This window comes from Dasypus novemcinctus, chromosome 26 (assembly GCF_030445035.2).
Source record: "Dasypus novemcinctus isolate mDasNov1 chromosome 26, mDasNov1.1.hap2, whole genome shotgun sequence".
Lineage (NCBI taxonomy): Eukaryota > Metazoa > Chordata > Mammalia > Cingulata > Dasypodidae > Dasypus > Dasypus novemcinctus.
Genome location: NC_080698.1, coordinates 12,725,921 through 12,753,066, shown reverse-complemented (window position 1 = coordinate 12,753,066; position 27,146 = coordinate 12,725,921). Strand labels below are relative to the sequence as shown.

Sequence of the window (27,146 nt, the reverse complement as noted above, 5' to 3'; positions counted from 1 at the left end):
TTAACACATATAGTTAGCATTCTCCCTGAATATCCAAAGCCTATAGAGCCTAACCTCTCAATTGACTTTCTGGGAGCTAGGCATATTTGGATATAGAATAACTTTGAATTTACGCACAGGCAATATTACAAGAACCAATGTTTAATGCATAAAATATTTAATTGGAATGTTCAGCTCATTGTTATCAAAAGCTTTTTATAAAAGACTACAATATTGATATTAAACTGATGATACTAAAGCTACCAAAATCTGTAATGGTCACAATGATGTGGTCTCCCCTGTTGGAGCCCAAATCATTTGCCTTCTGAAAACACTGCAGAGATGTCAAGCGGATGTACCTCATCTCTCACACAACATGGAATCTCCCTTGTTTTCTGCCCACCTTAATCTCCAACCATCTTCTCGAGGTGTGACAATTTACTCTTCCACTGTTTGCAATATTTTTTTTTCTTTTGGAATCTGCAGATCCCTTAACTTGCTTGAGTCTATTGTATTCAGGTGCAACCTTGCATCTTCACTTTCTTCTGTACAGTCACCCCGGTCTTTATCCGGAGAGTTCTTTATAGATCTCACCAAGTTCTGCTTGTAAGTTCTTATATTCCTGCAGGCCAGTGGCAACATTTCTCTTGCAGAGGGGTCTTGGCTGACTGGAAGGGGTAGGTGGAGAGTCCCTGGCCCAGGCCTCCCCCAGCTCATCGCTCGCCGCCCGTCGTGTAGTCCATTTCCCTGTGGTCTTGCTCTGTCCTCTTTGACTTTCCTGCTCTTCCCTCCATGGGAGTCCTTTTCCAAGGTGCCTCATAGTTACCACTGCTGCTGTCATGAGGCTGCCTGAGGCATCCACGGGTGAAGTCACTTCAGGCACCAGTGTCGATTTACAGGAAGAATCCGGGTATGACCGACTGTCATTCACATTACCATTGGGAGGTTTGCCATGGAACTGTCAACTCTCTCCACAAAGTCAGATGGTGGGGAGCATGTCGTGTGAGCCTGCAGAAACGTTTTAACCTACTATTCGACATAGGGTGGTCCTTTCACCACAATAATTTCACTTGTCTTACTGGTTCATCTTTCTTTGAGTTTTCATAGCAAAGAAAATTGTTAAAGCAAAAGCCACAATATCCATGAAACCCTGTGCAATGGCAATGGCCTTTTGGGGATCCACCACACAGAAGTGATGCAAATACTGATCCACATAGAGTCCAGGAGCTGCAGGTGTAGAAAAGTGTTTGCAGAGAGCATAAATCTGAGACCTGAACATAGATCCAGAAGCCCGGGCTGTTGGGTTGACTCCCATTAAATACAGCATTGTGGCAAAAAACACCAGACTGCCCAGGACAGCTCTCACTATTACCACAGTCAAGTAATACCTTCTTGTTCTGGATACTTCAGATCTTATAATGCTGCTAACAAATATCACTGATGCTGAAATGAAACAAAAAGCAGCCATAGCCAGTAGAAAGCCCTCTGCTGCTCTCAGAGCTCTGTAGCCTCCCCCATAGTCATAACCATAGCCATACCACTTCCATAACCACCAAAGCGACTTGTTCCATATGGCTAGGCTGAGCCACCTCCCATTAAAGCAGTACCATAGGCTCTGTTCCAGGCAAGTGTGGAGGCAACATGGGTAAATATGGAAGTGCACATCATGATAATGAACATCTACAGAATCCAAATCACTCCTGGAGAGGAGGTCAACTTGTCGATGTGAGACATTGCATTGTCTGTGCAGAAAAAAAAAAACGCTGGCTGAGAGAGCATTGGCTGAATGTGCATCTCTCCATCAGATATGTCCTTGCTTGGTACATCACTTGTTCTGAATTCATCAGATCTGTAAGGAGGTGGACTTTCAAATGGCCTTGATGGCACGCAGATGTCAACGGTCACCTGAAGTCAGAATGGCAACTCCTTACAGCTCCCAAGACAAGTCAACCTGGAAAACTGCCTCTGCACCTCCCAAGCCTGAGTCATTTCCCACATGGGCAGTTTGCCTAGGGAGCCTCAGGGCTGGTCTAAGGATGCTGGGACTTCTTCTCAGACCTGCTGCCTAATCTGGGACATGAGGGTCTCGGCTTTGCTCTTCCATCCCAAAGGAGCCTTCCGGCCCTAAAGTACTAAAGCCATTTTCCCCCTCAACCACCTCTTCACACACACTTCCTCCAACATGGGCAACATGTCCACTGGTGGTGGGTGGGGATGGCCCTTCCTGGAGGTCTCTGAATAGATGACCCAGCCCAGAGCAGGTCCTGACTTCAGCACTCACCAGACCCTGTGACCCCAGGCAGGGTTCACCTGTGCTTACCGAGCAGGGACTGCCCAGAGGCAGAGCAGCCTACCTGGCCATTGCCTTTTTGTCTAGAGTGAGAATCCCAGTAATGGGCTTTTATTGTTGGGTCCCTTTCACCAGTGCATTCCTTATGATGTGATAAACAGAATGTTCTCTGGGCTCTCCTACCACATGTACTCAACTGGAGGGTTGTCTGTCCTTGCATAAATCTCTCTACTCTCCTCATATACCTACTTATTGAAAGCTTCAGGTCTCCTTCACTCTACCCATGAAAGTTCTGGAATTTTTACTTCACTTAGTGTGGCCATGGCTTTGTCCAAGATTCTAAGAGCTATGCAGGTTGTGTGTCAGCACTGCCACCCAGGATTGATTCCACCAGACCCTTCCACCCTGGGCCAATCCACACTATGTTCCTTACAGGAACCGATAGTATTGCCGTTCTGGCTTGCCTGCTCTGCCTTGACTAACAGAACTCTCCAAAAGCACAGAGGGTTAATTTACTAACCGAAAACCCATATATCCTAAGCTTGGGCCAAGCAGCCCACTTTACAGGAGAAGAAATGCAGCAGTGGGCACAGAAACACGATAGCCAAGCAAGACTACCTTGTCGTCCAAAAGCTGCTAACCTAAGAGAAGGTCGGTATGCCCTCTTGAAGGTATAGCAAGCAGAATAAAAGAAATAATAAATATCTGAGGAAGGAAATCAATAACATAGAAAACAGATAAACAAAAAATAAAAACAAAAGTTGATAAACCACTAGTTAGGTGGGCTAAAAAAAGAAGAGAGAAGACAGTAATAACAAAATCATGATGAAACAACGGTCACTACTACCAACTCTATAGAAATGAAAAAGACGTGAGAGGATATTATGAATAACTTTATGCCAACATATTAGACAATGGAGACGAAATGGGCAAATTCCTAGAGAGAGAAAAATGATCAAAGCTGACAAATAAATCAATTAATTGATAATTAAAACCTTCCCACAAAGAAAAGTCCAGATGCAGTTGGCTTCACTGATGAAGTTCATAAAATATTTGAAGAAGGAATAATACCAATCCAACACAAAGGTTTTCTGTAAGAGTGGGGACACCTCCCAACTCATTCTCTGGGGCCAGTATAACCCTGAAACCAATGCCAGACAGAGACATCATGCAAAACGGAAACTATAGATTCACATTCCTCATAAATACAGATGAAAAAAAACCTTAAAACGTGTTATTGGAAGCCCATGTGGCTTAGTGGTTGAGTGCCGGCTTCCCATATATGAGGTTCCAGGTTCAATCCCTGGCCCTGGAACCTCAAAAGAAAAAAAAGGAAGAAAAAAAAAATTCAAAAGTGTTAGCAAACAATCCCAACAGCATATAAAAAGGATTATATGCTATGACCAAGTGAGATTTATACTAGATGTGCAGAGCTGGTTTAAGACCTGAATACCAGTTACTCTACTGCACCATACTCAGACAATAAAAGGCAATACAAAGAAAGAGCTCTATCAATGCAGATAAACCATTTGACAAAGCTAGCAATCATGCATGACTGACAAAAATAAAGCAACTCTCAAGGAATTAGGAATAGAAAGAAACTCCTTCAACTTGCTAAAGGACACCTACAGGAAACCAGTAGCTAGTATCATACTTACAGAAAAAATGGAATGCTTTCTTCCTCATATTGGGAACTAAGCAAGGATGTTCTTTCTCACCACTTCAACTCAGTATGCTACTGGAGGTTCTACTTGGTAAAATGGGACTAGAAAGAACACCTGAAGACATACAGACTGGAAAGGAAGAAATAAAACTTTCCCAACTTATGGTACATGATCGTTTATGTAAAAAATCTCAGGGACTCTAAAAACAGAAAAAAAACAAAAAACTTCTACAACTAAAAAGTGACTTTAACATAATACAAGGTCAATACACAAAATTCAGCTGTATTCCTATATTCGATAAATGAGCAGTTGGAAACCAAAAATACCACACACTTAACCAAGCAAATGGGAAGAGAGAGAACCCTTGTCTTCCTGCCCATCGCCACCGCATCTCCCCACCTTCCCCACTGGTGAAATTAATTGACTGTCTTTGCCCCATCTGAGGCCACTCTCTCTCTCCCCTTTGCTCTTCACCCAACATTCCCTCTCACCTTTGCAAAGATTTTAACCCTGCAGTCTCATTGTTTCTCCAAATCAGTTTCCTTCCCATCAGCACATGAAGAGCTCTCCGTCATTAAAGTCTTTCGTTGACCACCTCCTGGTCCTTCCTTTGTTCTTCCTCATAAAAAAAACATGTCATTGTATCCACTTCCACTGCCCCCATTCCTGCTAAACCCATTCCAGTAGGTCTCCCCCCACAAATCCACAAGGTTTTTGTGAGAGATTATTTGCTAAACATGGCCAAATTATTTCCTTCCTTGTGTCCCTGACCATTTGCAATGTGGCTTTTTTAACACTTTTTAAAATTGAATTTAATAGATCATAAAGAATGTTACATTAAAAAAACATAAGCGGTTCCCATGTAACCCACTTCCCACCCCCCACCCCGATCATTTTTGTAAATTGTATTTTTTTGAAGATATATACATCGCAAAAAATGTTACATTAAAAAACGTAAGAGTTTCCCATATAACCCCACCCCCATCTGCACTCCTCCCACACTACCAACTTTCCCATCATTGTGGCACACTCATTGCACTCGGTGAACATATTTTGGAGCACTACCCGCACCACATGGATAATAGTTTACCCTGTAGTTCACACTCTACCCCAGTACATTCAGTGGGTTATGGCAGGATATATAATGTCCAGGATGTGACCCTGCAATATCATTTAGGACAACTCCAAGTCCCCAAAATGCCCCCACATCACATCTCTTCTTCCCTCTCCCTGATCTCAGTAACTACTGTGGCGACTTTCTCCACCTCAATGCTGCAATTTCTTCTATTCCTAGTCACAATAGTTTTATAGTAAAATATCAGTAAATCCACTCTAATCCATATTTTATTCATCCATTCTGTTGACCTTGGGATGGTGATGTCCACTCCCCCTCTAGATCAAGAAGGGGCTTAGATTCCACATGGATGATGAATGCAATTCTTCTGCTTGCTGTTGTAGGCACTCTCGTTTCCCTAGTGTGGTGGTTGACCATTTTCACCTCCCTGTTAGTGACCTGGGTAAGTCCAACAAACCAGAGAGTAGAAGTTGCAACTCTGCTGAGGCTCAGAGCCCAGATGGCACATGGGCAGTCCAGAGATTCAAGGCCCCTGAGTATACCCCATCCCTAGCACCAACCACAGGTTCAGTAAAAGTGACAGAAGAGGCATGTGTAGAAAAGTCACATGTGAGTCCATGTGCTCCATCACACTCAGGACCACAAATTCCAAAGTAGGGCTCACTGACATGGCACAGGACTCCAAATCCATCTGCCCTGGCCATATACCCTGTGAGTCTCCTTAGTCCTCAGGAGAACCAGTACATAGGGTTGTATCTACTTTGGCTTTTTCTGGGGTCCTGCTGAGGTGCATGTAAAGGTGACCCCTCTGATGACCTCCTGACTCTTTTTTGAAGCCTCTTAGCCACATAAACTCATTTGTCTTTGCCATTTCCCCCTTTTATTCAAGGTCAAAAAGCAGTTTTTAACACATGATCCTACATGTAGGCTGAGATATTCTGCTAGTCTGAGTTGACCCTTTAATTCAAGGTCTCTTTCTAGTTGCATCACCAGCTAGTGATAGGTAGTAATCCCTTGGTGCCAGGGAGAGTCATCCCCAGGAGTCATGTCCCATGCTGGCAGGAAGGTAATGCATTTACATGCTGAGTTTGAATTAGAGAGTGGCCACATTTGAGCAACATGGAGGCACTCAGGACATAACTTTTGGGCACCCTCCAGCTCTAGGCCTAGTGCATATTTCAAGCACTCAGACTCATCAGCATAGTCATCAGTATCAAGGGCCCATTATTGGATCATCCTTCTTTGGTCTTTGCTATTGCACTTGGGAGATTATTGCTGTTTCATTGGGGAATGCAACAGAGCTTCTCTGGGTAGGACTCAGCACTCTGTCAGTTGTCATTTGTAACTGAAACTACTATGAAAATACCCAACATATATCAGAACATTTTTATGTCTCCTATATACGCCCTGGAGAACTCCCTTCCACCCATGTGCCCCCCATCAGTAACAACCCACATCAGTGTTCCTCCCTTTCCATAGCTGAACCTCACTGTGGTCCAAAACTTCAACAATGAAGCCTAATATAATGCCAAATTCAATTAATAGGAAAATGAAATACAGTGATGGGTTTAAAGTTTAGAAATAGAATACATACTAATTTAGAAATACTAAAATAAACTAAAAATAATTTGGTGTCTTAAAAACGAAAAATATTATAAAGCTTTGTTAGTAATGCTTTGCCTTACAATGCAACTTTGTAGCTCCAAGTCTGTGGACATCACCATCTGAGGTTTAGAGAAGAGGGAGAGCTGCACATTTGAAGAGAGAGGAGAGAATGTGAAATCTTTGACTCGAAAGGAAAATTCTAACTTCTCAGACATTCAAGATTTGTTTTCCTTCAGTAAAGTTCAGCTTTTCTGGTGCAATAACACAGTAGGTGGAGCACTGAGTTAATCCAAGGAGGGAGAGAGGGCCGATGGTGGTAAAATGGTAAGCGCATGCACAATGGACAATGGAATCTAAGCCGGGAAGTGAAAGGATGGTGGTATGATGGACAGTAAAACACTGACAAGAACAACTTGGAGTCAGGACTGAAGAAACACTTGAACTGGACCAAAAGAATCAGCGGGCCTACAGCAGAGGTCTGCAGACTTTGTGTGTAAGGGTCAGATATGACTATTTTAGGTTTGCTGTCATACAGTTCCGTCACAACCACGCAACCTGCCAGGTAACCCTTACTCACAAAAACAGGGTGCAAGCCACATTTGACCTGCAGGCTGTGCTTTGGTCACCACTGCCCTGAAGGAAAGGAGGTAGTGATCAGACACTGAGGCAGTTGAAATTAATATTGGTCACATATGTATGATGAAAAAGCCTAGGGCAATGCTCACTGCCGTGTGGCCTGGGACCGGAAGGCTTGTGTCCATTGTTTGAGCTGTTTGTTACCAGAAAGGTAAGTACAGAGGTTGAGAATAAACATTCAGGAACTTTTATAGCAATTTGAATAATAATGATTTTACGTATTTTCAATCTAAGAATTAACAATAAGTTTATACCTAGTATGTTTATTTTTTCCATACTTTATTTTTATTGGGTTTCACAAAACAATTGGTCTGTGATGAACTGGACATTTACAAAAGAAAAGGTCCTTTGCCTGGCACCTTGAGAAGCAGCGGTCTAGGGTGTGAGCGTGGCATTTGGGGGCATCCTCCCCGTCATGCTGAAGTCCCCAAGAATGGTGCAGTGGGAGCCCTAGTGGTGCCCAGCACCTGGAGAAGTCCTGAGGAGGGAGGCAGAGCCGAGGCTCCCCACGAGCATGCTAACTGTTATTTCCCAAAGGGCATCTCTTACTGCTTGCAAAACCTTGCACCCCGTCATCACTAAGCCAGACTCTGAGCTTTCTCTGGGCTGCACGGCTTCCGGGAGAGTCGGCCAAGTGCTGACTTCTGAGGACTTTCCAAAGAGAAAGCAAGCCTGTTTTAGCCCCAGAAAACTGCTGGCCTCAGAGGCAACTCTCCTGTGAGGAGGTCCTCGGGGTCTTAAGACAAGAAGCGCCCCCCCACCCAGCCCCACTTCAGGTGTAGACACAGGAATGGGGCCGGGGCTGTGAATGGGATACCGGCTCTGCCTTGGGTCGCAGGTTCTGATTTGGAAATAGTCATTGGCCTGCGCCCATGTCGGTCCAGAACAGGGGCCATGGGAGCTGGGAGGGTGGGGGGGGTACCTGTCCTGAGTCTCTCCCCTAGAGGAGGAGCAGACAGCAGGGCGAACCCCTGGGGTCCCCACAATTGTGGAAGAAGGGGAGACACACAGACCTGGCCAGACGTTTACTGGGGCAAGGGAGCCAGTCTCCCCACCCCAGGCCCTTCAGACTGATAGGATTTCAACATGGAACTGGACGCGGTTGGAAGGGACTTGGTACTGAAACTGGAAAAAGTCATCGCTCGGGAGGGCGAGGCAGCCCCGCGGGGCCTGCAGCACGCAGAGCGTGTTGCACACGCGGCAGTAGCGTTGCTGGCACTGCCACATGCGAACCCAGGACTGCAGCCTGACCGCCGCCTGCTCCTGGATTATGTAGCTCCTCAGCAGGGCCTGCGTCCGCTTCTGCGCCCACCTCTGCGTGACCGTCCTCCACCAGCGCTGAATCACCCAGGCCCTCAGGGCGGCAGCCAGCAGGGCCCGGCGCACCAGGGTGCCGCGCCACCAGGCCTGGATCGCCTCGGCCGCCTGGGTCTCTTTTTCAAGACGCTTCTGTTTTGCGATACGCGCCTGGCCGAGCAGAGCAGAGGCCTTGCTGGGGCGTTCTCGCCACCAGCCGCAGCCCGGGGTCGGCCACAAGGACACCTCCCTCTTCACATCAGGCCTTCCCGGGTGGCCCTCAGGACACAGAACACCTGGTCAGGTCTGCCTCTGCGCCCGTCCTGTCCCTGGCCACGGACCACCTCAAGGGGCAGTGTCCTCATCTGTGAGGCAGGACGCGCTCGCCCGCAGACCTCACAGGTGCGTGGAGCAAGGGAAGCACCTACTGAGCCAGAAGGCCCCACGTGGGTGGGAGGAGGCCCGGGGTCCCCCTAAGTGAGCCCTGGACCCACCAGCCCCTCCTGCCTTCTTGAGCCTCCTGCACCCATGAGGACGGGCCTCGGCACTGGGCCCGAGTCTCAGCCCAAACTGTAGCCCGTGATGCTGCCACCGGCTGCCCCCTGGGGCCACAGCCCTCACTGCCCCCTCGGATTTCCACCACGATCCTCTGGGTCTCCCCTGGGGGCTCCAGGCAGCCACCTGCCTCTCTGCCTCCCCATTTCCCGCTGCCCCGTGCTGCACCCTCCGCGTGGCCTGCCCACCCCCTGGTCGCTCGCCCCTCTACCACCTCGCTCCACACCTAACTCAGCCTACCCAGGATGGGGCCTTTTCTGGGACAGGAGAGCAAGACTGAGCCAAACCCTGCGGGAACAGATGGATCCCCGCTGCCTGCCCCGGGTCAGCGCGGCAGTGATGTGGGGTTCCCCCGCCGGGCCCCGCCTACCTGCTGCCTCTGCCTCTCTATCAGTGTTAGCTCGATATCTGGACCAAAGTTCCGCAATCAGAATGTTGGGGGGCAGGTGAAGGCCAGCACCTGCGCCCAGCCCCTCAGCCCAGCTCCCCGTTCTTTCCAGGGTCCTATGATGTCGCCTTGCTGCCCTCTGCCGGGGGCAGGTGCCGCCTCGGGGTGGCTCTGACGGAGTCTTACACAGCAGTTATTGCCCATGGCTGGGGACAGTGGCTCAGGTGTTCACACCCCTCCGGTGCTGGTGCCCCCGGCCTGGCGGGCACAGGAGGCTGCAGGAGGAGACAGCGTGACGTCACAAGGGCAGCTGTGACAGGGACCGGGCTGCCTTCTGCAGGCGCGGAGCTGCTGGGTAAAGAGGGGGTCCTCGCCCATTTCCCCCTGCAGGGAGGCTTGGAGTCCCCGGTGCAACCTGGGCCCGCGGGCGTGTGTCCTGCCCCAGGAGGAGCCTGCCTGGCCTCGCCGCTGCGGGAAGCAGGGCTCGCGGGGCAGGGGGCCACATACTTCCCGCGCTGGCCTGGCAGCTCCTGGCCCTGTCCTCTTTGCCACGGTCCCCTTGTCCTTGCACAGAGTGTGGGAACGCCCCTCTTCCAGGGGGCCGAGGAAGGGCCGGTGGAGGGCTCAGCCCATCTCTCACCCCTGCCTCCTGCGCCCTCGCGCCCGGGCCTTCTGGGGCCGCTGGCCGGCGCTTAGCCTGACAGAGCTCATTCCCTAAAACCAAACTCAGCCCCCACCCTGCGTCTGATCTCAGGGGCCGGAGCCATCCCAGCAGGGCCACGGTGGAGATGGTGCCCCTGCCACTGTAGCCCCCTCTGCGGTGGCAGGGGCCGGCCGACTTCTGGGGTGCAGGGTTGCTGGCGGGACAAGGGCGGGGCAGAGAGCTGGGAGATGCCCGATGGGCAGGTCGTTGCCGCCCGCAAGGTGGGGTGGGGCGCTCTGGGGACTTGGGTGACCTGCCAGGGGTTCTGGCCTCAGGAGTGCCCTGAACAAGCCTCAGTGAAAGGGACACTCAGCCGTGGGGTGCAGGGTCCCCAGCTGCCACGGGCTGTGAGCTGGGCGGCCTGCTCCCCTCCCCGTCCCACTGCCGTGTCTGGCAGCCCTGCTCCCGTCTCCCTCTTCCCCTGCAGCGTTCCTCAGGGTCCTGGGTGCACCAATCCCGGATCCAGCACCCCCTCCAGGGGCCCAGCGTTCCTGAGGCAGCCACCAGGAGGGGTGGGCTCGGCTGGCCCAGGACAGGCCTGGATGGTAATGGAGGGGGGTGGGCAGCTCTCAGTGTAGTGGGTGGTGGGCGCTTCCTGCACCCTAAGGTGACCTCTCTTTCCTGCCACTTGACCGCCTCCCTCAGCGCATGGTCCTCACCCTGTGCTCCCGCCTTCAACCTTGGACGCTCCCAGCCCTGCTGGCAGGGGGCCTCACCCTCATCCCGCTGCCTCCAGGCAGGGCACCTGGATCCCCACCCACCCCCAGGTCCCCATCGCCAGGCAAGACCCTGCCCCCCTCCAGTCCCCTTGTAGGGGGCCCAAGGGTAACTGCTCCCCTCCTTGCCGCCTCCCTCACTGGGGCCTCCTACTGCCTTCAGGCACCCGAGGCACAAGGGGTGGGAGCGCAGGACCACGGCTCCAGACGCCTGCTTAGGAGAGGGCGGGGCAGGAGGGGCGCAGGCCGGAGGAGGTCACGGCCCTGAGCACACCCGGGGCGAACCCAGGACCCGTGGGTCTCACGTCATGGGGGGTGCCAGAGGGGCCCGGGGTCTCCAGGACGGATCCAGTGGCTGTCGGTGCCACTCAGCACATGGCGCAGTCGGCCATGCGGGCCGGGGCAGGAGCAGCCGGGGACTCCTAGGAGAGAACTAACTGACCCTTTTGTTTGTGTCTATTGGTGTCCACTTTGATACGTTCATATATATATATATACACAAATGGTCCCGTAAATGGGGAGGTCAGAGAGGAATAGGAAAGCTGTGGCCCCTGCAGGTGCACAGTTCAGCGTCACACATTTGACCATGGCCAGCTCCTGGTCAGCAGGGCCAGCGGTCAGGAAGAGGAGCTGGGCGCAGGCTGGAAGCCTCTGGACACCTCTGTACCTATCCACCTCCATATCTGACCTCAGAAAGACCTTCAGAGATTTATGTCTTCTGTTTTGCTTCTGCATCCCAAATCTCATGTAATTTCCTGTTTGCCTTTATGTCAGATCACCCAAGCCCATCAGGGAGCTCTGAGATGGAAGTTCCAGCTTTCCCGAGAGACAGTAACACAGTCCAGCACACGTCTTCCTCTTTCTTGGGTTTGGGCCATCATTTTGATAGAGCATGTCCCATGGTAGCTTCCTAAGAAAGAATGCAAGGATGTAAATTTTTAGACTTGCATGTCTGAGAATGACTTTGTTCTACCCTCACATATGATGGAAAATTTTGCTGAGTATGGAATTCTAGATTGGAAATATTTTTTTTCCCTCATAATTTTGAAGACTTAGTTCCACTGCCTTCTAGATGACTGATCCTCTGTCCACGGGAGGTGGCCTTTTTTTTTCCTCTGTGGAACTCTTAGGTTCTTCTCTTTATCTTTGATATTCAGAAATTACAGGATGAAATACCTTGATATGTGGGTGGGCTTTTTTTAATGTATATTCATAATATTGGGCACTTGATTAATCTTTCAGTTTAAAAACTTATCCTTAAATTCTTGATGTAAAACTTAAATATATTCTTTCTCTGATAATATCTACCCTTCAATTTTCTCATTTTTCTACTTATAAAAATCAGAATGGATTATGGATTGATTCTCTAATTTTCTAATATTTTCTATGCCATTTTCATCCCCTTATTTTTTCTTCTACTTATAAGATTTTTTCTTTTCTTTTTTTTAAAGAATCTTAGCTTTCAAGAGCTTTCCTGTTCTCTGAATATTCTCTTCTTATAGCACACTGCTCTTATTTCAAAAATTTGTTATCATTTCTTTTTGCACTAAGAATATTATAGCTGTTGCTTTTTGGAAAAAAAATTGCTCTCCAGTCCCCAGCATTGTCTTTCTTTTTAAGTTTTCTTTCTTTCTTCCTTCCTTCCTTCTTTCCTTCCTTTTTTCCTTCTTTCCTTTCTCCTTTCTCTCCTTCATTTCTGCCTCAGTCTTTCAGGTTAGAAGCTTTACACAAAGGTTGATGTTCCTTGGTAGTCTGTTTATATTTCAGAGTGGGGCACTACAATGTCCAAGAGAAGCTTGGGCATGGGTGAGGCAGGCTGACCGATGGCATGCAGTACAGGGTGTTAAGGTAATAAGGCTGCGAGGTGGGTTTTGATTCTGTGAGGGACCACAACCATCAGTATCTACTGGTTATTTCCTTGCAGCCTGTGATCAATGGCACTGGTGGCCCCTACAGTCACACTCTCTGCTATGGGCCTTTGCAGCTCCTCCTCCTAAGGAGCTGAATGGGTCTTCCTGGACCTAGGGTTTGACTGTGTGAGTTTCTTTGGCCACTAGAGTAAGGTAGAATGATGTGCAAGTTCTAGCCTTGGCTTTAAGGCTTTGCCCATTCACGTTCACTCTCTTGCACTTTGCTCATTACCATGGCAGGAGCATGGCCAGGTAGCCTGCTGGCATGAGAAGGAAGAGATGTGGCACTGAGCTACCCCAGCCGAGCCACCCCAACTGGATCCAGCCTCCATCAGTGTGCCACTGACGTTTCTGGGATTTATTACACAGCACAGTGTAGTAATAATTGACTGGTGCAGACTCTGTTTCCCAGAGAGGTCTCCTACAACTTCAGATTGGAGGGTAGGAAGCTGAAGAGGCACAGCAGCTGCAGGCCTTTCTATTCAGTCTGTACACTTTTAGTATGGTGCCTCGCTCCTGCCTTCAACTGTGCCTGGATTCCCCGAGTCCAGATGCTGTCTGGTTCAAACAATTCAGAAGAAAATCTCTCTTGAAGGAGGGTGTTGCCTGGCTATGCATGAAGAAGGGGAACAGGATGAAGGGGGAAGTTCAACAAGTCCATAAGTAGATGTTTATATCACACCACAGCATCATAGTAGCTGGTGCCTCAAGTGGAGTAGAGGGCAAGAGACAGACCTGCCGGCCCATCTATTCCTAACGCAGTTATTTAATGAACCTCCCATAGTTGCATGCTGCTGTCTTGTTGAAACAGGCAAATTTAATAATGCCAAATTTGGCTCATAAGTGGCCAATCCATGACTTAATTCACACCCAGGCAGTTGTAATTCTAGATTGGCTGATTTATCTGTTCAGCCACAGACCTTTGACTTTTCACCATGCCATGCAGCTATGAAAGAATGTTCTGCTCTTCTGGGCACATTAAGTGGGAGAGACTTCAATAAATATGGTCAAGAATTCCTAGGCACACCTTCTGCCAAGTTGCTAACTCAGAAACCCAGTTTCTTACAACCAATCACCTCCTCACCTTTGACTGTGTCTTAGCAAACTGACAAGCAAAAGTGGTGGTTTGTCGATTCACAAAACAGAGTTCCCAGAGCAGAGCCAGGAGTAGCTTCAGGCATGGCTGGATCCAGAGGCCCACAGGAGTCCTTAGGACTGGACTCTCTCTTTCCATCCCTTGGCTCTGTGTTCCTCTAGGCTTGCTCCATTTCTCAGTGAGCTTCTTCCATTTGGTGGCCTTTGGTGATGTGGAACTGCATGTAACACAGGAAGTCATGTTCTTAAAGCCAATTACACTTTGGGTGTAAGCCTATCGTAAGAAAATTTTGATGAGGTTACTTCAGTTAAAGCATGGGCCAGGGTGGGGCCTTAATCTTTCTACTAGAGTATTTTACAAACAGGATGAATGCAAGAGAGAGAGAAAGGCATGAACGCAAGAAGCTGAAAGCACTGAAACCCAGAAGAGAAGGGAGAGACCAGCAGATGTTGCCATGTGCCTTGCCATGTGGCAGAGGAGCCAAGGATGACCAGCAGCCAGTCTTTGGGGAAAAAAGCATTACCTTTGTGATGCCTTGATTTTGACATTCTCATGAAGTCAAACTGTAAGTTATTGAATTCCCATTGTTTAAAGCCAAACCATTTCATTGTATCTGTTTTCAGCAGCCGAGGAAACTAAAACATGGGCGCAGAAGCTCAGGATTCATAATTCCTCTGTTTTTGATAGTTACAACACAGCAGTAAGAAAATAAGTCTCATTGGCCTGGCTTGGGCCTTGTGCACATCCATGAACCAATACTGTGGCCAAGTGTGTAAAGTATCCTACTATTCCTTGACACCCTGTGCTAAGCCTGCGCTTAGTGCCCCTGACAGCTGGAGCAACCACATTCATGACTTCTCTGAGGTTTTTCCATCCTACCCTTCGGGGCTATTGGGAGTAGGAGGTAATCAGGGTTCAGAAGAGCAGATTTATGTCTGAGGACTGGCACGTATAAAACTAATGGTCTGTTCCAGCAACTTAGAGATCCAGAATTCCAGTGAGTTAGAGAAAGAGGAACAAGGAGACATGATATGAGAGATATTAAGAGCAGGAGGCAGACTGAAGGAAAATAATGAAGAAGGTAAAGAGTTAATTATTGAGTAAGAGACAAAAAGTGGGGAGTAGGAAAAGAGGCAGAGAGAGAGAGAGAGAGAGAGAGAGAGAGGCAGAGATGGAGCGACGTGGGCAGATGAAATGGGGAGGCAATAGCAGGTTTTCAGCCCCACTACCAGGCTCACAAGCACAAACACCAACTCAGAAACATCCCCAGACGCAAATATTATCCCAAAGGGCTGTGGAAACGTTTGGATACGATGGCTCTGGGCTGGCTAGCCTAGAGGAATGTGCAGGGCAGGTGGGACAGTTGTTTCTAGGGGAGAAGGACTTGAACCAGGTGCAAGAGCAGGTCCCAGGCCTGACCCACGGGTTCCTTCACCCCAAACCTGCTCACTGAGCACTTCCTACGCTGCAGGCGCTGTCCTAGGTCTGGGAAACGGAGCACTGAACTCAGAGTCCCTGCAGTTCCGGAACTTGCGGGGAAAAGGAAAAACAGACAAACGATGAGATGAGACAACCTTGGGTAGTCACGAGGGCTGTGGAAGCAGAGAAGCGCGTCAGGAGCTAGAGCATCCCGGGGTGGGCAGAGAGCTACTTAGGAGGTCAAGGCCTCCAGGAGGAGGTGAGCGGGACAAGAGACCACCCTGCTGGAGTGAGAGCGCCCCCTGGAGGAAGACGCTCCTGGGCGAGTCCGAGCGCAACGCGCCGAAAGCGGAACGTGCCTGGGGTGTCTGACAAACAGCAGCACGTCCAGGGAGCGCAGGGGAGGGCGCCTTGTGGGACGTGAGCTCAGCGAGACGGCCAGGGCTGGAGCACAGGGCAGTGCGGACCACGGGGAGGGCTTTCAACTCTGCTCTAAAGGAAAGGGGAAGCCTTGGAAGGACTCGGCAAAGGCAGCACGGCCTCCTGCCGCGCAAGGCCAGAGAGCGCCACTGCGTAGACCCCGCGTGGCCGAGGCTCCCTGGAGTGCACCCTCGGGACCCCCTCCTGCCTCTGGAGACACGGCTGACCAATCACAGGTCCGCTCGTCCTGCACGGGGCTCCCAACACCCCTGCTGCTACTTCAGAGCCGAGTTGTGCGATGCCACGTACTTGTCCCCATTAGCTCGAACAGTGACCTCCTGAAAAGCAAGTCTGATGAAGAGGCTGGGAGACGGGGTAGAGCAGACCTGGTCTCTCCTTTATTGGAAGGGGTACGCTTTGTGTCACCCGACAAGCCTGGGCGCCCAGCGAGATTTCCAGCTGCAGGTTGAGCTGTTTCTCTTTGAGCTCGTAGTGGCCCTGGATAAGGCCGCGGGTGTGGCAGTTTCGCCAGCGCCAGTAGGCCTGGATGATGCGGGCGGCGCTGAGCAGGCGGCAGTAGCGCCTGCGGATGCGCCACATGCGCACCCAGGCCTGCAGGCGCACGGCCGCGCGCTCCTGCTGCGCGAAGAACTCGAGCGCCGCGCGCCGCCGCCGCTCCCGCTCCCTCGCCAGCTTCTGCCGCCACCAGCTCTGGATGACCCAGGCGCTGAGGGCCGCGTGCAGCAGCGTCCTGCGCACCAGGGTGCCGCGCCACCAGGCCTGCAGGAGCACGACCGCCTCCTCCTTCGTTCTGGTCTTCACTTTGGGCTCTGTAAAAGGAAGGAGAGGACGCTTGTGGCCCGAGGAAACCCGCAGGTTCTAGCCCGGGCGGGAAGCCGCTCTGATCCCCCAGCGACCATCCCCCATCCTCCAGAACCCAGGGGCTCTGGGTGTCCAGCCTCGGGCACTCTCTGGTTAATGGCCATGGCCACATCACCTTGACCCCTGACCCTCAGTGAGCCCATCTGGAAAATGGGTCCAGCAGCACTCGCTACCTCAGCCAGCCTTGCATGTGCAAGAACGCCACGACCCTGGGCTAGAGATGGCGCCCCTGGACCCCTGCGCCCCTGCGCCCCTGCGCCCGAGTGGGATTCAGCCCCTTCCCTTCAGGCCCCCTCACCTGCCGGGAAATGGCAACTTTTGCCCCCTGCCCTCTCATCCCTGACTTCAGGTCACACCACAACCTGCTGCCTCCCCTCTACCACACCAAAGTGTTAGAAGCTTCCTCCACACACAGCCTTGTTAGCAGCTTGTACTCGTCCACCCACCCAAGAGTGCAAAAACACACGCACACTTCTAGACGCGGGCTTCCCACACCTTGGCTCTTGCTTCCCCAAGGACAGTCCCCACGTCGCAGCCCCCAGCTCTACGTAGTCTGGGCCCACGTGCCTCTGCCTCCCTCCTCGCCATCCTCCAGATCTCAGCAAGACCCACATCGCTTGGCCTAAGAGGGAAATGCGGGAGGACGGCAGCCAGGAGGGGTCAATCCTTCCTTCCAGCGCTGTGTAGTGACATTCGGCTGGTTTGCCTGCGACACCCTTAGTTTCACCTGCTGGTCGGGTGTAGTCTGACAAGTGGCCCTTTCAACTCACTGAAGCATCTTTTTTTGGATGACAAAGTACATGGCCCTCGACCCTGGGGTCACCACCCCGGATCCCTAGGGTCTGAGATGTCACAGGTCAAGGTGTCCCCAGCACCGTGGAGCCTGTACCCATCTACCCATGGAAGAGGGGAGGGTGGTGATGGTGGTGTGGGTGGGGCGTGGGGGTGCAGTCGCTTCCTCTCCTCTCCTTTGCTCCTTCAAGCTCTGCTCTATCAATGTGATTTCATCAGGACCCTCAACAGTCATTCGAAAAGGGGTTTCTGTCCTTCTCTAATCTAAGCTTTTTGGGAGAAGCCTGGGAGAAGCTCAGTGCCCTTCCCACCCTTCAGAGCCAAGGCCACCACAGACTCAGCTTCCAGGCCCTTCCTGGGACCGCACACGTGGAGGGGCCCTGCTTGAGGTGGCCCCCTCAGCTAGCTGGGGTGCAGCTGGCCGTCCCTTGCACAGCGTTGAGTGCTCATGCGCTGGGATGAAAGGCTCAAATCCCCACGTCTGCCGGCTACTGAATTACCCATAGTGAGGGGCAAGGTGGTTCCATGCCCCTCAGGTCTGCGCGCCTCCAGCTGCGGCCCCGACAGGGAGAGGGAGGAGGGAGCCGGCGATGATGTCACAAGGGCAGCTATGACACAGGCGCCGGATGGCTCCCGAGAGTCAGGCCATCCTAAAGAAAAGCTAGAAGATTTGTCCTGTCTTTCCTGCCAGTGACCAGAGCCCTGGCTCAAAAGACACCCCCCAGCGACTGAGCCTTGACACAAGGTGTATAACAATACGCAGCAGCACCTGCCTGGTTTTCATTAAATGGATTTCAGGTCATTTAACATGACGGTTAGGAAGAGTGAGTTTGCTCTCCACGTGCTGATGTAGAAGGGAATCCAGGACTCAGGAAGCTGAACAAATCAAGGAGATCCCAGAATATGCACCTACTTAAAGGCATGTGAATGCATTGTTTTTAATGTGGGGACTAGAAAGATACAAGCTGTGAACTTTAACAACAGTCCTCCCTGACAGAGATAGTGGAATTGGGGACAGGGTTAACTCCCTCACTGTGGGTGAACCTCCCACATCTGGTCCCATATACCCACACCCAACACCACCCCCACTCCTCACACATCAACACCCTCTTTCATCATTGTGGCACCTTCATTACATTTGGTGAATACATTTTGGAGCACTGCTGTACTGCATGGATTACAGTTTACACTGTGGTTTACACTCTCCCCCAGTCCATTCAGTGGGTTATGGCAGGATATATAATGTCCAGCATCTGTCCCTGCAATATCATTTAGGACAACACCAAGTCCCGAAAATGTCCCCACATCACATCTCTTCTTCCCTCTCCCAGCCTCCAGCAACTACCATGGCCACTGTCTCCATGACAATAATAAATTTCTTCCATTGCTAGAGTCACAGTATTTCTTTAATAGAAAACCAGTAAGTCCACTCTAATCCATTTTATTCCTCATCCTGTGGACCCTGGGATGGTGATGTCCACTCCACCTCTAAATTGAGAGGGGGCTTAGATTCCACATGACTGATGGATGCAATTCTCCTGCTTGCAGTTGTAGGCACTCTCAGTTCCCTGGTGTGGTGGTTGACCATCTTCACCTCCCTGTTAGCTGGCCTGGGTAAGTCCAATGAACTAGAGAGTAGGAGTTGCAACTCTGCTGAGGCTCAGGACCCAGTGGCAGATGGCCAGTCCAGAGAGTCAAGTCTCCAGAGTATATACCAACCCCAGTGCCAGCCACAGGTTCAGTAAAAGTGACAGAAGAGGCATGTATAGAAAGGTCACATCTGAGTTCAACTCCATCACACTCAGGAGCACAAATTCCAAAGTTGGGCCCACTGACAAGGCACTAAACTCCAGAGCCATCTGCCATGACCATAGAATCTGTCTCCATAGCCCCCTTAGGAACACCAGTACCTGGGGTTGTATTTACTTTGGCTATCTCTGGGATCTGCTGTGACGTGCATAAGTGTGACCCCTCTAATGACCCCCCAACTCATTTTGAAGTCTCTCAGCCTTGTAAACTCATTTATCTTTACCATTTCCCCCTTTTATTCAAGGTCTTTTTCTAGTGGCAATTCCAGCTGATGATTGATAGTAATCCCTCAGAGCCAGGGAGGCTCATTCCCAGGAGTCATGTCCCATAGTGGGGGGAAGGTAATGCATTTACATGCTGACTTTGGCTTAGAGAGTGGCAACATTTAAGCAACATGGAGGCTCTCAGGAGGTAACTCTTAGGCACCCTGCTGCTCTAGGCCTAGTTAAAATTTCAGGCACACAGGCTCATAAGCATAGTCATCAGTATCAAGGGCTCATCATTGAACCATCCTTCTTCACTGGTCTTTGCCCTTGCATTTGGGGGATTGTTGCTGTTCCATTGGGGAATGTGATAGAGCTCCCCTGGCTAGAAACTCAGCACTCCTTCAGTTGTTGTTTATAACTCTACCTACTATGACAATACCCAATGAATATTCAAACATTTTTATATACCCTGTGTACATGCCCTGGAGAACTACCTCCCAACCATGTGCCCCCCATCAATAACACCCCACACCAGTGTTCCTCCCCTGCCCTAGTTGAACCCCTCTGTGGTCCAAAACTTCTTCAAAAATGAAGCCTACTATATTTGCCAAATTCAAATAGTAGGAAAATGAAATAGTAATGATAGTTTAAGATTAGAAATAGAATACATACTAATTTAGAAAAACAAAAATAAGTAAAAAATAAATTGGGGTATTAAAAAATGAAAAATATCATAAAACTCTGTTTTTGACATTTTGCTTTTCATCACTGTAATAGGTGTTGCCCTATATGTCCAGTGGCAAGGCAATTTCTTTCATTCTTCCCTCAGAGTCTATATCCTTTTTTTTTTTTTAATTTTTAATTTTGTCTTCAAAAAAGTTTTAGATCACAGTAAAGTCACATATACAATATGGGGGGTTCCCATATATCCAACATCAAATCCTTTTCCCCCTTCCCCAGCAATAATCTTTTTACATGTTCATGATATATTTGCTGCAGATGATGTGCGGATATTGAAACATAGCTACCAAACATGGTTTCATTTTGGCTTACATTATGTTTTACATTTATGACTATACACTTTTATAAATTTTTGATGAAATTTAACATGTCCTATATCCATCATTGCACGATCTTGTGGAATACTTCCATTGTCCCCAGTTACCCCTGCTTTCATCTATTCTATTCCTCTCTCCCCCTCCCCTCAGGGCCCACAGTGACAATCAAGCTTCACTGCTTGAAAGACCAGATTCACAGATACTTGCAACAATGCTGAGGGCTTGACATACTAGATTGTCCTCCCCCATAGGGAGCCACCATTTCTCTCGAGAGACACCCTTCCCTATGTTTGAGAACATCAGGCCTCCCCAGGATGGGGGTCTACCTTCCCACATATTGTATGGGTCTACACCCAATGATATAACACACTATGACAAGATGAGCACTCACACACTTCCTAGAAACCTGCCTCTGTGCCAGATGCCCCCCATTAAGCACCTTAAACAAGTAACCTTTCCTTATTATATTTTCTGAAGAGTTTTCTCAACATTATAGTTTCAACCACATACCCGACAATCTTCCATGTTCCTCTGCTTCCAACTCTCCCCCCAATTCCTTGGGCTATCTGACCTATCCTCCCAACCCTAGTCCCCTCAAGCCTGCAAAGCCCCACCCAATAGTATCCCTATGCCCCTGTGTTATCCCTTCCTTCTACAATTACTCACCTCATAGATTTATCTTTATCATAGATTTCACTCAAGTAGGCATCAGCTCAAAACCTTCCTTTCCCCCTTAATTTCCTGTAAGCCTATCATTCAGTCTCTAGCTTTCTGAACAGCTTGGTTTGCTTATTTCATATCAGAGAGGTTATGTAGTATTTGTCCTTCAATTCCTGGCTTGATTCACTCAACATAAGGTCCTCAAGATTCATCCATGTTATCACATGTGTATGTACTGTGTTCCTTCTTATAGCTGAAGAGTATTCCATTGTGTGTCTATACCACATTTCATTTATCCATTCATCTATTCATGGACATTTGGGTTGAGTTCAACTTTGGCAATAGTGAATAATGCCACTATGAACATTGGTGTACATACATAGGTTTGTGTCCTTGTTTTCAGTTCTTCTGGGTATATAGCCAGCAGTGGAATTGCGAGGTCATATGGCAAATCTATAGGTAAGTTTTGAGGAACCACAAACTGTACTCCAGATTCTTCTGCATTCCTACCAGCCATGGATGAGGGTTCCCATTCCTCCACATCCTCTCCAACACTTGTAGTCTTCTGTTTTTTTAATAGCCACCAGTCTAATGGGTGTAAGATGGTATCTCATTATAGTTTTAATTTGCATTTCCCTAAGCTAGTGATTTTGAGCATTTTTTCATGTGCTTTTTAGCTATTTGTATTTCTTCTTTGGAGAACATCTGTTCAAGTCTCTTGCCCACTTTTTAAATGGGTTGTCTTTTTATTTTCAAGATATAGAATTTCTTTATATATGCAGGATATTAGTCTCCTATCAAATATATGGTTACCAAATAATTTCTCCCATGGGTAGGCTGTATTTGATCAGTATGTCTATCCTCGGGTCAATACCATGCTGTTTTGACCACTATAGCTTTGTAGTATGTTTTATTTTCTCTCTCTTTATATTTTTTGTTATATTAAAAAAATATAAGAGGTTCCCATATATCCCCCACCTCCCTCACCCTACTCCTCCCATATCAAAATCTCTTTCATCATCATGGGACATTCATTGCATTTGGCGAATACATTTTGGAGCACTGCTGCACCACATGGATAATGGTTTACATTGTAGTTTACACTCTCCCCCAGTCCACCCAGTGGGCCATGGTGATACATATAATGTCCAGCATCTGTCCCTGCAGTACCACCTAGGACAACTCCAAGTCCTGAAAATGCCCCAACATCATATCTCTTCTTCCCTCTCCCTACCCTCAGCAGCTACCGTGGCCACTTTCTCCACATCAATGCTACAAGTTCTTCCATTACTAATCACAATAGTTCCATAGTAGAATATCAGTAAGTCCACTTTAGTCCATACTCTATTCCTCCATCCTGTGGGCCCTGAGGTGGTTATATCCACTCTACCTCTATATTGAGGGGGGGCTTAGATTCCATGTGGATGATGGATGCAATTCTCCTGCTTGCAGTTGTAGGCAATCTTGGCTCCCTGATGTGATGGTTGACCTTCTTCACCTCCCTGTTAGCTGGCCAGGGTAAGTCCAATAAACTGGGTAGGAGTTGCAAGTCTGCTGAGGCTCAGGGCCTGGCTGTCACATGGACAGTCCAGAGATTCAGGTCTCCTGAGTTTATGATAGTCTTTATTTCTGTGGAGTCAGTGGCGACACTTCCTTTCTCACTTCTTATTTTGTGTATTTGCATCTTCTCTCTTTTTCTCTTTATTAGCCTAACTAAAGGTTTGTCAATTTTATTGATCTTCTCAAAGAACCAGCTCTTTGTTTTGTTTATTTTTTTTAGTGTTTTCTTATTTACTATTTCATTCAGTTTTGCTCTGATCTTTGTTATTTCTTTCTTTCTTGTTCCTTTGGGTTACTTTGTTGTTGTTTTTTACTAATTCCTCCGAGTGTGCAGTTATGTCTTCAATTTTAGCTCTTTCTTCTTTTTTGATGTATGAATTTATGGGTATGAATTTCCCTCTCAGTATAGCTTTTGCTGCAGCCCATAAGTTTTGATACATTGTGTTGTCATTTTCATTAGTTTCAAGGTAGTTAACTGAATTCTTTTGAGATTTTCTCCTTGACCCACTGTTTGTCTGAGAGTGTGTTGTTTAACTTCCATATCTTGGTGCCTGACCTGGTCTCTGGCCCTTGCAGATTTCCAGCTTCATTCCACTGTGGTCAGAGAAATTATTTTGTATGATTTCAATCTATCTGAATTTATTGAGATTTTCTCTGTGGCCTAACATGTAGTCTATCTTGAAGAATAATCCATGTGCCCTTGAGAAGAATGTATGTCCTGCTGTATTTGGGTGTAATGTTCTGTATATGTCTATTAGGTCCAGATCCTCTAATATATTGTTCAAAGTCTTTCTTTCTTTATTGATTGTCTGTTAAGAAGTTCTGTCCAATGGTAATAGTGGTGTATTATAGTCCCCCACTATAATTATAGAGGCATCTATTCCTTCACTTAGTTTTTCCAGTGTTTTTCCACTGGTTAGGAGCATAAATGTTTATGATTGTTCTTTCTTCTTGAAAGATTACCCCTTTTACTAATATGTAGTGTCAATCTTTGTCTCTCACAATAGTTTTGAATTTAAAGTCTATTTTGTTCAATATTAATACAGCTACTCCTGCCCTTTTTTGGTTATTTTTGCTTGTAAGATTGTTTTCCAGCCATGTGCTTTCAACCTCCTTGAATCCCTGAGTCTAAGAGGGGTTTCTTGTAAACAGCATATAGATGGGTCATATTTCCTTATCCAGTCTTCCAATCTGCATCATTTGACAAGTGAGTTTAATCCACTGACATTCAGTATTATTACTCTCAAGGAATTACATTAGTCATATTTTCCTTGGATTTGTGTATGTCATATGTTGGTTTTTTTCTCTTTTTGTCTTTTTAGTTGTTCTTACACTCTCCTCCAACTCTGTCCTGTTTTCTTCTTTCCTCCTGCAGAACTCCCTTTAGTATTTCTTGAAGGGCAAGTTTCTTCTTGGCATACTCTCTTAGTTTCTGGTAATCTGTGAATATTTTGATCTCTGTCATTTTTTTAATGCCAGCTTTGCTGGATAGAGTATTCTTGGCTGGAAATTCTTTTCTTTTAGTACCTTGACTCTGTCATACCACTGCCTTCTTGCTTCCATGGTTGCAGATCAGAAATCAACACTTAATCTTTTTGAGCTTCCCTAGTATGTGATGGTTCTCTTTTCTCTTGCTGCAATATTTTCTCTTTGTCTTGCGCATTGGATAATTTTTTTTCATTTTTGTAAATTGTATTTTTTGAGGATATAAACATCACAAAAAATGTTACACTAAAAAATATAAGAGGTTCCTGTATACACCCACCCCTCCCACCCCTGCATTGGATCATTTCACTAGTATATGTCTTGGGATAGGCCTGTTGGAATTTATGCTGTTTGGGGTGTGTTGTGTTTCCTAGACATGTACATCCATCTCCTTCAATAGGTTTGGGAATTTTTCAGTCATTATTTCCTCCAATACCCCTTCTGTCCCCTTTTCCTTCTCTTCCCCTTCTAGGATGCCTACAGCACATATGTTTGTGTGTTTTGTGTTGTCATTCAGGTCCCTAAGTCCCTGCTGGATTTTTTCTATCCTTTTATTGATCAATTCTACTATCTGTTTGATTTCAGATGTACTGTCTTCCACATCACTAATTCTTTCCTCTTCCTCTTTGAATCAACTGTTATTTGCTGAGTGTATTTTTTTTGTAACTGAATTCAATTTTATTTATTTATTTATTTTATTCTTTATTTTATTTTAAATGTTACATTAAAAAAAATATGAGGTCCTCATATACCCCTCACCCTTCCCACATCAACAACCTCTTCCATAATTGTGGCACATCCACTGCACCTGGCAAATACATTCTGGAGCACTGCTGCACCACATGGACTGTGGTCCACATTGTAGTCCACACCGTCCTCCAGTCCACCTAGGTCAACTCCAAATCCTGAAAATGCCCCCACACCATATCTCTTCTTCCGTCTCCCTACCATCAGCAGCCCCCATGGCCACCCTCTCCACATCACTATTACAATTTCTTCCCTTTTTAATCACAACAGTTCCCCAGCAGAACACCAGTAAGTCCACTCTAATCCATACTCTGTTCCTCCATCCTGTGGACCCTGGGATGGTTCTGTCCAGTCACCCTCACCCTCTACATCAAGATGGAGCTTAGATTCCACATGGATGAAGGTTGCAATTTAGGTGCTGTTTATGTGTGTTTGTGTGTTTTAAGACTTCTCTTTGACACTTTGTTCTTCTTATTCTATTTTCTTGTTGTTGTCTAAGTTCCCTTGGAGGAAAATATTAGGACCATGGAAAGCAAAAGAGGTAAGAAAAGAAAAAGTATAATAGTAGTATTGATAGTAAATATTAGTAGAGGAACCATGTGAGACCTAGGAGAATGAATATTAAACTCATGTAAGCTGTGTAGAGTTATAACAATTTAAAAAAGTGGAGTACCTACAATGAGATGGTAAACTGAATATGGAGAAGAATATAGTATAAATTAAAAGGCCAATGTGGTCAGGATAGAGGGAGAGAGAAAAGAAAGAACAATAACATAAAGAGTGGATAAAAGATAGAAAACAGAATAGAGGTGTTAGAAATAAAAAGTCAGAAAAATTGGGGGCAACACAAAGAGAGGTGGAATGTAAGAGAAACAATAGAGGATGGAAGATAGAAAGGTGTAAAGGAAAGGGGATAGCATTGGTAACCAAAATCAGTACACACACAAAAGAGGAAATCGAGGATGAGGAAGCAGAACAAATAAGAAACACTGCCTACAGCACCCATTAGAAAAAAAGAAAAAAAAAGAGAAAAAAGGGGGGAGGTAGTGGGGGGATAAAGAGGAAGGAAAGGCAAGAAAACAAACAAACAAACAAGACCAGACAAGGCCTCAAGCAAGGAGTCCTCTTTGCAACTGAATAAACTGCTTAGGAGTCTATCCTTCCCCCTTTCTCTTTTCCTCCCTTCCCTCTCTCCCAGGGCAGCAGGAAGCCCTGTGAGATCTCCCCTCCGAGATTCAGATGGGACCCTGGTGAACCAACTCTACACAGAAAATAATGACTCTTTGTCTCTTTGAGAGAGAGCACACACATTTCTGGGAACCCTAAATATGCTAGTGGAAGCCTACCAAGCAAGATCTACTGTCCCCCTTTCTTAGGTGTGTTGCACAGGACTAGTTCATTTCCTGACTCCACCTTCTCCCAGACCAATTTTCCCTATCCCAGGGCGTTTAGGTAAATTGGCTCTCTCAGCAAATTCACCTCTCCTCTCTTCCTAGCCTCTCCCCAAGCCAGCTGGCATGCTCCTTGAAGCTCAAAAAAAAAGGAAGGGATCAGAAAATTGAATCTGCACTCCTCAGGCCCCTCTGCACCCCTCAGCAGAACCCTGCCACTCCTGGTGGGCAAGGGGAATGCCAGTGTTTGGGAGTGCTGGATCCAGGGAACGTGGGCTTAGGGGAATGCAGGCTCAGGAAAAGCAGGTTCAGGGATCATGTGTTTGGGGAACAAGGCGCTCAGGAACACCACCATGTGACCAGCATTATTCAGGGAATGCTGTGGCTGTAAGCACTAGGGGAAGGGTTTAACTTTCCCACAGCTTCCGGCTCCAGTGCCAGAAACCCATGGTTTTAACTTGAGCAAGCACTCTTTTTGTCACACTCTCTCCAGGTCAATACTTAGATTACATAAATGTTACATAAAAAATACAGGAGAATCCCATATATCCAGCTCCATACCCTTCCTACATTTTCCCACATTAACAACATCCTTCATTAGTGTGATACATTTGTAACAAGTGATGAACACCTTTTGCAGCATTGCCATGAAGTGTGGGTGGTAGTTTACACTCTCTCCCACACAATTTTATCAGTTATTGCAAGATATATAATGGCCTGTATCTGTCATTGTAGTGTCATTCAGGACATTCCCAACTCTGGAAAATGCCACCATATTACACCTGTTTTTCCCGCTCCCTCCCT

General features: G+C 47.7%; 1 protein-coding gene and 1 pseudogene across 1 annotated transcript; both read right to left on the bottom strand.

Moving 5' to 3' along the window:
- Nucleotides 1-383: 383 nt before the first annotated feature.
- On the bottom strand, nucleotides 384-2,172 carry LOC101444630 (occludin pseudogene; annotated as a pseudogene).
- A 13,898-nt stretch (nucleotides 2,173-16,070) lies between these two features.
- On the bottom strand, nucleotides 16,071-18,008 carry LOC101443716 (IQ domain-containing protein F5-like). Its single transcript, XM_058288112.1, has 2 exons — nucleotides 17,927-18,008; nucleotides 16,071-16,582 (listed from the first exon to the last, which is right to left on the bottom strand). The coding sequence occupies exons 1-2, from the start codon at nucleotides 17,928-17,930 to the stop codon at nucleotides 16,071-16,073; spliced, it is 516 nt and encodes a 171-aa protein (XP_058144095.1). The 5' UTR covers nucleotides 17,931-18,008.
- Nucleotides 18,009-27,146: the final 9,138 nt, after the last annotated feature.